At 37.1% G+C, this 12,883-nt stretch overlaps 1 protein-coding gene across 4 annotated transcripts in view; it reads right to left on the bottom strand.

The window, feature by feature from the left end:
- zmym4.1 (zinc finger MYM-type containing 4, tandem duplicate 1) overlaps positions 1–12,883 on the bottom strand; it is a 54,250-nt gene that overhangs the window by 35,456 nt on the left and 5,911 nt on the right. For 3 of the 4 annotated variants that reach the window (XR_015945151.1, XM_087293997.2, XM_087293999.2), the window contains exons 2-6: positions 7,988–8,317; positions 6,372–6,406; positions 5,837–5,995; positions 1,666–1,732; positions 1,334–1,568 (exon numbers count right to left, since the gene is read on the bottom strand). Coding sequence is in view for 3 of the 4 variants with exons in the window: in XM_087293997.2 (XP_087150123.2) it covers positions 1,334–1,568; positions 1,666–1,732; positions 5,837–5,995; positions 6,372–6,406; positions 7,988–8,243 (752 nt within the window). In the remaining variant the exon portion in view is untranslated. 4 annotated transcript variants of the gene reach the window in all.

Raw genomic sequence — 12,883 nt, 5'->3', positions numbered from 1 at the left:
TGCATGTTACTTACTAGGGGTGTAACGATACACTCAGCTAACGATACGATGTCTATCACGATTTAATGTTCACGATTCGATCAGTATCACGATATTTGGAATAAAAATTGAAAATTAAACTGAAATGCAAATTTTACCAAGAAAACTATTTTTTATGTATTACTTTTGTTTCAACTTGTTAAACTGAACCTTCTTTAAGAAAATAAATTAAACAGGCCTGTCTCTGGAAAATAAAACAATTTAAAAACTTCTTAAAAAATATTATTGAAATGACAGAGACAAAATTAAGGCACAATTTAAGTAAAGGTGCAAAAAAAATAAGCTTTCTATTCAATTGAATTTAACAGTAAGAGCTTAAGGCTTTGCTTGGTCACTTGCGTTTTTTTGTGTGCAAAAAAAAATCCACATTTCCAGGTATTTAATTCATATTTAATTAAATTCATTTAGGGATATCTCTAATTACAATTGTGACTAGTCAAAACTCATTTAAAGATATCTGCAAATATTTTTCAATGGAAGTCAATGGAGGAATATGACTAGTCATAATATATTTGCAGATATCTCCAATCTGATTTCGTACTAGTACAATTGTAATTGCAGATATCTCTAATTGTCATTCTGACTAGTCGAATTATAATTATGACTTGTCAAAATCTAATTAGAGATATCTCTAAATATATTCATGGATAGTCAGAACAAAGGTTTAAATGCTAAAAACGGCTTCCCATACGCGCGCGTCTAGTCCGCCCTCTGTAGTAACAGCTCACGGTCAGCTCACGTCATGTGTGATTTTGCGGCCGCAAATACATCATTATATGAAGACAGAATGATATTTTAGGGTGAATTGTACCTTATAAATACAGTATGTGACTCTTTCAACACCATTAGGAGGTATCCATGTCTCATGTGCAAAGTATGTAAATCACTGTGAAGACTTTTAAACTTAGGATGTTTGACCCAGTATGCGTGTCAAAAAGCGGACGAGTCTAACTGTACAACCGAAATGTTGCCAGACGTCTGATTTTGAGATGATGGGCCATCCTCTATTTCAGCTCCACTCATCTTGGTCTGCTAACATTACTGCTGCTACAATCTGAACTCACGTGCGACAGCAGGTGGAACGTAGCTCACGTGCAGACAGCTCAACTAATAAGAGAAAACGGATGTCATATCGTAATCAAATCGTCATAACGCCACGATGCTTATTGTGACATTTTTGCATCGCAATAAATCGTACAACGATAAATCGTTACACCCCTATTACTTACATTCCTGGAAGTCAATCTGAGCACATAATTTACACAATATTTGAAGTCAAGGCCTGTAAGCTTACTTGAGGCAGAAGTGACATTTCTTGGGAGGCATCTTGACCACCACATTGGAGTTGCTACAGAGACATTGAGGTGAGCAGAAGAGTTTAGGACAGCCTTTGCGCTGGAAAGCCGTCTGTCCCTTCAGCAGGATTTTATTACACCCTGTGCAAACCACACCGACCGGATTGGCTGGAGCTAAAGGACGGAGGGACAGTGTAGGGACTGGTGCTGGCTTCGCTGAGACACTTACTTGAGCTGTAGTCACATGAAAACAAATATGTCAGAAACAAAAAAAATCTAACTTAAGTCATCATTAAGTCCAATCACCAAATGATGTTGATATATTTCATACCAATGGGTGCAGGAGTTCCTCCTACAGAAAACACTGCACTGATCTTGATAGCACCAGTCTGGTTGTCCTGAAAATATGAACACAAAAAACATACTTTATATCATGTTGTACGCTTGTGCTGATCTTGATGGCACTAATAAAATATTAACAAAAATTATACTTTATATCCTCTTGTACCCTTATTTAATCTATTTTTTTTTTCAGTTTTTTTAAATAAGACATGTTTAATTAAGTTTACCCCCCATTTATGTTTAAAAGATGGGTGGTGCAATGAGTAGTGCTGTCGCCTCACAGCAAGAAGGTCGCTGGTTTGAGCCTCGGCTTGGACAGTTGCCATTTCTGTGTGGAGTTTGCATGTTCTCCCCATGTACACGTGGGTTTCCCCCACAGTCCAAATACATGCACTACAGGGGAATTAGGTAAGCTAAATTGGCCGTAGTGTATGAGTGTGCGTGAAAGTTTATGGGTGTTTCCCGGTGATGTGTTGCAGCTGGAAGGGCATCCGCTGCGTAAAACATATGCTGAATAAGTTGGCGGTTCATTCCGCTGTGGCGACCCCTGACAAATAAAGTGATTTAGCCGAAAAAGAAAATTAATCTTTAATAGATTTTCAAGCATTCTGTGCACAAAAATTTAACCAGTAAACAACGCAACTGAAAGAAGCTTCCCTACAGCATCAATGTAAGTGACTACAGACTATTTTTACTGAATTATATATAACAAAACTATTAGCGCAGCCCAACTTTGGAACAGTCAGGTGTTAAGCAAATTTCGTTTCTTCTTCATTAATCAAGTTAAGTAGTTAGCATATGAATGATAGCAAACAAGCTAAAAAAAGCTTCCCTATAGCATTAATGCAAGTGACCACAGACTTGTTTTTACTAGGGTTGGGCATCTAAGCTATAATGCCGATCCAATACGCATCTCGATACAAAGAATACGATCCGATATATTAGCGATACATTTGTGACATATTGCGATGCAACACGATACGATTCACACCCATATCACGATACGATGCGATATTTCAGCACTAACTTATTAGATCAAGTTTATGAGATGATGTGAAAGAGGATGCTGTGCCATTGAATGAGTTTGATTATTTATAAACCAAGCAAAACCAAGACTTTTTTTACAAACTGGCTTTTCTCTCAGAGCCAGAGTGTCAGTTTACAGTAGAGGGCCATTTTAGAACATATAGCACATATTATTTAAGTATTTTCAAGATAAACAGAATGTATAAGTGCAATATATATTAAAAAAGTATGTATATATTTGCACTCTTTCAACATAAATAAATTTAGCATTGCACAACAAGAATTGTGATTTAACTTTTCAACTATGAAAACAAGTTTTACAAAGATATATTTTGCCACTGATTATTCAAAACTTAAGGTGGTGAACTAGCAGTGTTATGCTGCTTTGAAACATCACTGTCACTGTAAACAACAGGCTAATAAAAATATAACAAACCAGCAATCTTCTTGCTGTGAGGTGGTCAAACTACCCACTGTGCCACCGTGACACCCATTATTTTTATCATTATTATTATTAATATTATTATTATTATAATTAAATAAAAATAAACAGGAGGAGGTGTTTAAAACCTTCGTTCTCCGTGACACTAGGCTGAATATCTTTGCAGATGAACAATGCAATAGCATTCGTTATTGGCGTAGAGCGAGCAGAACTGTTGCGCATGGAAAAAAAACTTGCAATGCTTTTCTCACCACTTTTGGAGCTGGTTGAAGCAGTGCGAAAGCCGGGGATGCAGAAACACTGGAAGATGCTTTCATAACAACACCGTGGCGCGGCTTCAAGTGAGATTTCAGATTAGTCGTACTGCCCGCGTATTTTACAGATGCGCGGCACATTTTGCAAATTGCATCTGTCCTGTCATGTCGTCCATCCTTAAATCCATAATGTTGCTTGCCATACTTTAGATTTAAAACTCAGTGGGGAATAAAATGTTTGTTTTGCTTCTCGCGCTTTCTGAGGGCGCACCACTAGCTTCATCCGCACACCTGATACACTGAGTTGTAGTGTGAGCACATCCGCAAATCCGTTGCTAAGGCTTACTTTATGTAGGTCGATTAAATTATGCGCCAAAAACAGGTTGACAACACTTGTTAATAAATAAAAAATACATTCTATATTAAAAATATAAGCTGTATCTCGGAAAAATCGATGCATCTCGCAAAAACCGATGCATCTCGATTTGCTTCCAAAATTTCATTCATCCTCTGCTGCTCAACCGATGCACTCGCATCGTGCACGCGCATGACCGCGTATCGATACATATCGGTTAATCTTCCCATCCCTAGTTTTTACTGTATTTAAATATTACAAAAAAAATCTGAATCGGTTTTATTGCCAAGTGGGCTTCACACACAAGGAATTTGTTGTGGCTACAGAAGCTTCCAGTGTACATAAAGTGACAAGAGACAACACGGATATAATTTTTAAAAAAGACAATAAACATTAAACAGAGATGCAGTTAGTCAAAGAGATCTGGATGCTGAATTGTATGTACTGATTTGTTATAAATATACAGGTTATAAGGTGCTGTGTACAAGTGCGTATGAGAAAGTGTTGCACATGTTTATTGCACAGTTGGGGAATATTTAACTGTTCATGAGGTAGATGGCCTGTGGAAAGAAACTTTTCCTGTGTCTGGCTGTTTTTGTGCTCGGTGCTCTGTAGCGGTTAACACCTTGTGACTTTATAAAGGGCGTCAATGTGATCATGCATACCAACGCGCAAAACGGCAGCCGAAAAAGCGTAATAAAAAAAAAAAAAAATCATGCTCGTTTTTTTATTTGACGCGCCGCGTTAAAACCTTCAGGTTGGCACATTTGTTGCCATGCACGGAGCTGTTGATGTTTCAGTAAACAGCACTTGGAGACGCTCAAGCGCAAAACTGTGAATGCGAGTGCACATTGAAGAAGATGCCCAGAGGCGATATGAACTATTATTATTGCACTAGTGAACAATAATCAGTTCTTCATCGCTAGAGCTGGAGCTGCAGCTGCTGCTTGAACCATCCATGCTTGTTCGAGTCACTAGTAACTTTAACAACAAGAGTGTGAACTTCCTCTCTTCCTCTTCTTCTGTGTTACAAGCTGGTGTTGGAAGCTTAAAGTTGTGTAGCGCCATCTAACGTCAAGGAGTGGTATTGCATACTCTTCTGCTTGATGCCAGTAAAAAAAAAAAAAAAATCGCTAAGGTTTGAATCCGGAAAAATGTCTTGTAAAACGCTGACGATAAACGCTGAAGATAAACGCAAACAAAAGGTGTCCCGGTGTATACGAGCCTTAACAGTTCACCGACCAGACGGTAACAGATCAACTCGTAGCAAGCTCCAACTTTTGAACAGTCTCATGTGTTATAAGCCAATTTAATCTCTTTTTTAATAATTAAGCAATTAGCAAATAAATAATAGCAAACAACGTAACAAAAAAAAAATTCCCTTTAGCATCAATACAAGTGAGCACAGACTTGTTTTTACTGTATCGAAATATTACAAAAAATCACACCAAACCCCAACTTTGAACAGTCATAAGCTAATGTTATAAGCCAATTTAATCTCTTTTGTTCATTAATTAAATTACTAGATAAATAAAGAAAATTTAAACAGCTTTACAAAAAAGTATTTTAAGTATAGAAAAGTTTGACAACCTAACTAGAAATTGAATATTGTAATAGACACCTATTTATTAATTCGCTTTCTGGGCCCTTTCTAGCGAGTTCTTTTACACCCCTATGATTGGTCACGTGCTCAACAGAAAGGGCTGTGATTGGCTCTAATGCTCTGGCGCTGTTCAGTGGCGATCGCAGTGGCGATCACAGCTGATTACCTAAGGTTTTAAAAATGGTTTCAATTTCTTGTGGCTAAACAGCATAGACATCTATGACACTGATCAGTGATCACCTCAGGTACTGATTATGTGCTTTATTCAGAGTTAAATGCTACAAATTTGAGTTTGAAGGCCATATTATGTGACATTTATTGCCATGTTGCATTGCTTTAGCATTGTTTTTCAGATAAACAAATTCACTTAGTATGTTTCTGAAATATCTGCAAACATATTATGGTATTTTTATGCTCTCAAAAACTTCCATACATCACCTTTATACTTCTATAAAAGCAAATAAAGAGCAGGAAACTCACCGCTGCAGTGTCGGGTTCATCTTTAATGTCTCCCTCTGTGTGCAGCGATACTGACGCTTTCTCGTACTCCTCATCCATTGGCTCGTCCTTCACCTTCATCGGCAGGTCCACGGAAAGCTGTTGAGGCTTCATATGAGGTTTTACCGCTGATTGTGTTTGCTGGATTTAAAAAAAAAGACTTTAGTTTTTGGAGTGCTTTAGCTGCAGGATAAAAACCTAAAGCATAATGTGTGTGAATTTCATCATTTAAAAACATTTACTGCTGTATGTTTTGGCTGTGAATTCAGTATTGGCACTTTCTATAGTTTTTACACTACTTTAAAATGTTCAAAAGGTGTCAACACAATCGTTTTACAGCCAAAAAAGACCTACAGCAGGTGACAAAAGTAAGTTAGTAAGAATATTAAAAGATACTTGCATATTAATATAACTATTTATTTGATGTTATAAACTATTTATGCAGAAGACATTGAAGTCAGTCATTTTGAGTGGAAGAGAAAGCTGGTAGATAGATAAAGATAGAGATTATGCTCACCAATGCAGATGGTTCAGTTCCCTCCATTTTAATGTCTTCAGACAACAAACAAACAAAAAATATACAAGAATTAGCAAGAAACGAGTCCATTTTGGTGTACACACAAATAATATGCAGCATCTTGGTGCATCTCTATGCAGCATCTCTATGCAGTCCATTTTGGTGTTCACACAAATATTATGCAGCATCTTCACTTCTATTTTCAACCTATTTTTAAGACATTAAACATTATAAAAACAATAAAATAAAAATAAAAAAACAAGAAATAAGTCAATTCTGGAGTAAAAAAATAAAAATATTATGAAGCATCTTCAACCTATTATAGAAACATTAAACATGATTAAAATTATTAAAAAACTAAGTAAAGAAAAAGAATTCAGCAATAAATAAGTTACTTCTAAAACACACAAAAAACACACACAATCTATTATTAAGACATTTAACATTACTAAAAAAACAAATTAAATTAAATAAATAAAAGTATTTTTATTACCAAGAAATAAGTAAATTCTGGTGTAAAAAAAACCCACAAATTTTATGCAGCATCTTCATTTCTATTTTCAACCTATTATTAAAACATTTAACATCATAAAAACATAAATTAAATAATATAAAAAAAATATTTTTTGCAAGTAATATGTCAATTCTGGTGAAAAAAAATACAAATATTATGAAGCATCTTTATTTCAATGTTCAACAAATTATTAAAAAATTATAAAAAATAAAATACATAAATAATATTTTTTAGCAAGTAATAAGTCAATTTTGGTGTGAAAAAACACAAATATTATGCAGCATCTTCATTTCACTTTTTAACCCATTATTAAAACATTAAACATAATAAAAATTAAATAAAGAAAAGTGAAAAAAATCTTCATGTCTATTTTCAATCTATTATTAAAACATTAAACATTATTAAAAATAAATAAATAAATAAATAAATAAATAAATAAATAAATAAAAGTAACAATTAAAAATTTTTTTTAGCAAGAAATAAGTCAATTCTGGTGTAAAAACATGCAGCATTTCTGTTTTCAACAAATTCTTTAAAAAGTTAAACATTATTAAAACATAAAATAAAGAAAGAAAGGTACAAAATAAATTATTGTTTTGCAAAAAATAAATCATTTCTTGTATAAAATACACAAATATTATGCAGCATCTCAATTTCTATTTTCAACCTATTATTAAGACATTTAACATTGTTAAAAACAAAATACATTTATTTTTTATTAGCAAGAAATAAGTTAATTCTGGTGTAAAAAAACACAAATATTATGCCGTTTCTTCATTTCTATTTTCAACAAATTATTAAGACAATAAACATTACAATAAATAATTGTCTTTAAAAAACATAAATAATTGTTATTTTAAATGAATTAAGTCAATTCTGGTGTAAAAACCCCAAGTATTATGCAGCATCTCAATTTCTATTTTCAACAAATTATTAAAACATTAAACATTATAAAAACAAAGTAAAAAATAAAAAATAAAGAAATCAAATACATTTTGTCCTTGAAAAGCTCAGTAATCAACACACACAAAAAATAAAGTAGTTTTGCACCTCATCATATGTTGAACTAAAGGCAGCAAGCAAAAAACAAGCTCAAACCAACCTGCATCCTCTGGTCTGGACATTTCATTAGTGAAGTCCTCTACTTTAGCAGCCACAAATTCAGCTGAATACTCTGGTTCTTCAACTTCTTTCTGATTCTTTGTTGTTCTGCTTTCATGCTCTTCCTCCATCTCCTCCTCGTCGACCTGATGGCACTCCATCAGCATGTTTTCAATGAAAGGTTCATTTGCATCAGTCTCAGTGGTGTCCATCTTCCCCGACTCTGCTGTTCCTCCTATAAAATCCTCAGTAGACATGTAAACACCGGCTGCAGACGGAGAGCGCAGTGGTGAAACTCACTCTGCAGATGGTGATGGGCCAGACTTAGCTCCTGAAAAAGAAGAAATTAGGGCTTTCAAGAGCCAATATTATGGGTTTTAAAAATGACCTTCCATGCAGTGTGTAACACAGAGGTCCTGACTCTCTAATGTCATCACTTCTCATAAAGAAAAGAGGTGTAACCCCAGTGTCTTGGCCAAATTCCCTCTATCAGCCCATTCCCAGTATGGCTACCAAATCATCCCCATCCACCGAATTGCCTCTATCACTGTCTATCCACTCCACCTATAGCTGGTGTTGTGTCCTGTGGCTGCTGTGGCGTCATCCAAGTGGATGCTCCACACTGGTGGTGGTGTGGAGAGACCACCCTCATGATTATGAAGCGCTTTGGGTGTATGGCCATACACAATAAATGCACTATATAAATACACATTACATTACACTAAACAAGAGTTACCAAAACAAACCCACATGGCTTTAGTTACACAATGTAAATTACTGTTTTATAACGCATAAGTTCGTCCTTCATATCAACATCGTTTCCAAAGCATCACCTCAGAAAAGGACTAACATTTAAATTCCTAACGAGTGTACAATTGCAGAAAATACTTCAGCAATAGATTATAAACATGCATCTCTGGTTAACTGAGGTCAGGGTTCATACACATTTCTTCAACTAAAAATCCATGATTTTCCATGACATTTCTAGGACTTTCAAGTATATATATATATATATATATATATATATATATATATATATATATATATGTAGCCAGTAAGGAAGAGGAATGTTTATTTTTTTGATAATATTCGGGAATGAACTTCCCAAAACTAAAAAAAACTATTCATTTATGTATTATATGCCTACCGGGCGTTGGAACCTTATTTCGACACTTGTTTAAGTGGGACCGCAATTAGTGTTGCACGCTTTGCTCTCGGAGAGCGCGGGAGAGTTGCGTCAGCCTCAGTCGGAGTCCAGCCGCTGACGGGGAAAGACGTGTAAAAGTTTCTCCTGCAATTGTGTTTGCATTGGTATGTTAATATAGTCTGTTCAATTGAAGTTCATATAATGTTGCATAAAATATGTTTAGGATTGTTTTTATTCAGTAAGTTTATAATATTGAGATAAACCTGAGATTTATGCGAGTTTAATATTGTACACAGTGTGTGTGAAAGGAGAGGAAAGCGTGGAGAGTTTCTTATTGAGTGTCCCACATGTGTTTCAGGTATGTTTCATGTAAAACTGTTATGTGTGAATCTTTTTATGATGTTTTAGCATTTTGCTTGTTCTCAAAAAATGTATAATTGACTATCTGAATCTAAATTCTGCTTGTATGTAATTGTGTGTTGCGTGGTGAATAAGCCTAATTGTTTGAGAACATTAATTGCTGTTTTTTTGGGAATATAAATTTGATTTTGCACTTCGAGTACAATTGTAAAGAGCAACACCACTTATTTTCACTTTATTTTTATTTCATTTAAACAAATACATATTTTTCATGAGTATTATTGTACAGTGTTATACAGTCAGCCTCAGTCGGAGTCCAGCCGCTGACGGGGAAAGACGTGTAAAAGTTTCTCCTGCAATTGTGTTTGCATTGTGTGTGTGAAAGGAGAGGAAAGCGTGGAGAGTTTCTTATTGAGTGTCCCACATGTGTTTCAGGGACCAATAAATACATGACGCAAAGCTGTCCTGCTGTTTCCGGTGTGATTATTGGTTATGTACAGATTGGGATCTGCTACATAAAACTGGTGCCGTGACCTTTCAGGATCCAACCGATCAGCCGCAGCCGATCACCGGGGGATTGGCCCGTGCGAGACTATTTTCGTGACTTCCACGGATTCAGCAAAGCAGCTACGTCATCTGCTGAGTGTCAACACAGCATTGTATCCTGCCTTTCATTGCTAAATAACAAACTCGTTTTCAATTGAATTTAGACATTTGAACTTTTTCATTTCATTTGAACATTTGCATAATAGGAGTGCATCACTAGGACACTGGGCCAATTGATTGTGTTTTTTATTGAGAATATACAGTACTGTTTACAAGATGTTTAACATGTCTACACCAGTCTTAGGGAGGGGTAGAGGATTTATGAGTACTGATGGTGTGGTGAGACGTAAAGAAAATGATCAAACTCCTAATGCTAATCTGCAATATTCGTGTGAGGGTGAAAATATTAATCCTGGTGCTGTTTTTACACCTCCTCCTGTCACTGATGACTCCCGAGTACAAATAACAGAGCTTCTTGAAGAGCTTGGTAGCCAAATTGGTGATAGCATTCTAGACAGACTCTTAGCTGACCGTAATCCTCATGTGGTGCATAAGGCTGACCCCTCAGCAGTTAAAAGTGAGCTTGCGAGTACTACACTCGACTTATCCAAGCTTAATTTAGTTGTACGCTCTGATAAGAGGGCACCTCCCATTTTCCGTGGTGATGGTACAGATAAAATTGCTGTTCAGGAATGGATTGAGTTAATGGAGATATACTTAGAGAAATGTGACTGCCCGAAAGCAGAACACTCCAGCGAAATTCAGAACTACCTGTTGGGTAGAGCAAAAAACATAGTCAAAGTAGGACTAAAAAGTAGTAGCTCACCTGATAAAGTAGTTACCGCTGAAGTTATTTATGAAATACTGTTACGTTATTTCAGTGACAGCCCAGAGTCTTGTCTCCCACTTGCAGACTTCTATTCCACACTGCCGTTTGTCAGAGAAAGCCCTGTCGATTACTGGGTCCGTCTCAATAATGCAGCTGAAATCGCAGATAAGCACCTGCTGAAACAGGGTAGTCAAATGAATAACATTTCACAGGAAGTTGCAATGATGTTTATCCGTAACTGTCCTGATACTGGACTTTCTAATGTGTTCAAATACAAGCCTGCTACAAAATGGTCATTCGCAGAGGTGCAAGAAGCGATTGATGAGCATCAAAGAGAGCTGAGAACAAAGAAGCAGCACTCTTACCCTCAATCTGACCATTCATTTAAAGTATCCAATATTACTGTCAGCAACACAGAAACACCCATTGTGGAAAACACTGCAGTAAATGCAGCAGCGTGCATTTCCAATAATCAGAATGTCAAACCTGAGATCACCACAGCATCCCCACACGTTGCTTCGACTGACACTGGTACATTGGAACGAGTACTGAGCATGCTGGAGAGAGTGCTTGAACGCACTAATGTACAGACTACTCCTGATAGATCTCAGTCGCCCTCTTGGTCCCGACCATCTAGATGTCGTGTCTGTGGTGAGAGAACTCATTCTACACGGTCACACTGCATGTCAGAGAAAAGATGCCTTAATTGTCTTGACGTTGGCCATCAGCGCAGGTCCTGTCCTAGGAGGAGTGCTGAGAGCGGAGGCCACTCCCAGATTCAGGGAAACTGATACACCCGCACTGTGGAGGGGATAGTGCGGGTGAAGAAATTCAGACCCTCCAAGATGATGCATCTAGCATATATGAGGCAACTTGCAAGTCAATGAAGAGTGATGATGTGATTTTGTTTCAAAATGTAACCAAGTTAGCACATGCAGACAGCCTTTTCTACACTGATGTTCTAGTCAATGATGCTGTTCCTGTACGAGCGTTGATAGACAGTGGCTCTATGGCTTGTACCATTAGTGAACTCGCTGAATCTCGTCTACTTGATGCTGGGGTGTCTCTAGACCCATGTGAGATGCAGGCTAATGTTATGCTAGTCGGATGTGGTGGAGTTCAGGTCGCACCAAAGTGTATGTACCAGCTGACGATCAGAGTGTATGAGTATGTTGTCAGTGTGCCAACAATGGTTGTTAAAGGACAGCGGGATGAGTTGATATTGGGCACCAACGTTCTTAAATTTATCCTGAGTCAGCTTAAGCAGAACCCCACTTATTGGCGTGTTATGAATAGGCCTGAATCAACACAAGATGCTGAAATCGAGCAATTCCTCAATATCCTTTCTGGCCTCAACAGATGGAGGGGTGCTGGGATGCCTGATGTCATTGGAACTGCAAAACTGGCCCAGGCTGTTACACTGTTACCCAAACAGGAGCATCTGGTTTGGGCTAGACTGCCCCCTACAGCTCCTATTTCAGAAGGCAGCGCTGTGTTGATTGAACCTACCAAGTCACCTACGCATAAGAAAGACATCATTGTAGGACGTGTGGTGGTTTCTATGACTGCTGACCGGTGGGTCCCAATTCGTATGTTGAACCCATATGACAAACCCATCACTCTGAGACGAAACTCTAAAGTGGCCAACGTTTCACCCTGTGTTGCATTGGAGGATTTAGACACTGATATCAAATGTCCCCCCGAAACTGTCAAAATTCAGAGCCAGACTGTGCATGATAAAACACTCAAACCAGATTTGAATGATGCCTTGCTGGAGATGGGATTAAGCGATTTGGATGTTGACTCTTGTGAAGTATCAACCCAGTGTAAAAATAATCTGCTGTGTTTAATTCAGAAATACGAACATGTGTTTTCAAAGCACAAGCTAGACTGCGGGACAGCAAAAGACTTTGTACACCGTATCCATCTTTCTGACAGCCGACCTTTCCGGTTGCCATACCGGCGTGTGCCACCAGGGCATTACCAGAAACTACGACAGGCTTTATCTGAAATGG

This window comes from Danio rerio, chromosome 19 (assembly GCF_052040795.2).
Source record: "Danio rerio strain M-AB ecotype USA chromosome 19, GRCz13ab, whole genome shotgun sequence".
Taxonomy (NCBI): Eukaryota; Metazoa; Chordata; class Actinopteri; order Cypriniformes; family Danionidae; genus Danio; species Danio rerio.
Note: the sequence above shows the minus strand (reverse complement) of the source record. Positions and strands in the feature narration are given on the sequence as shown.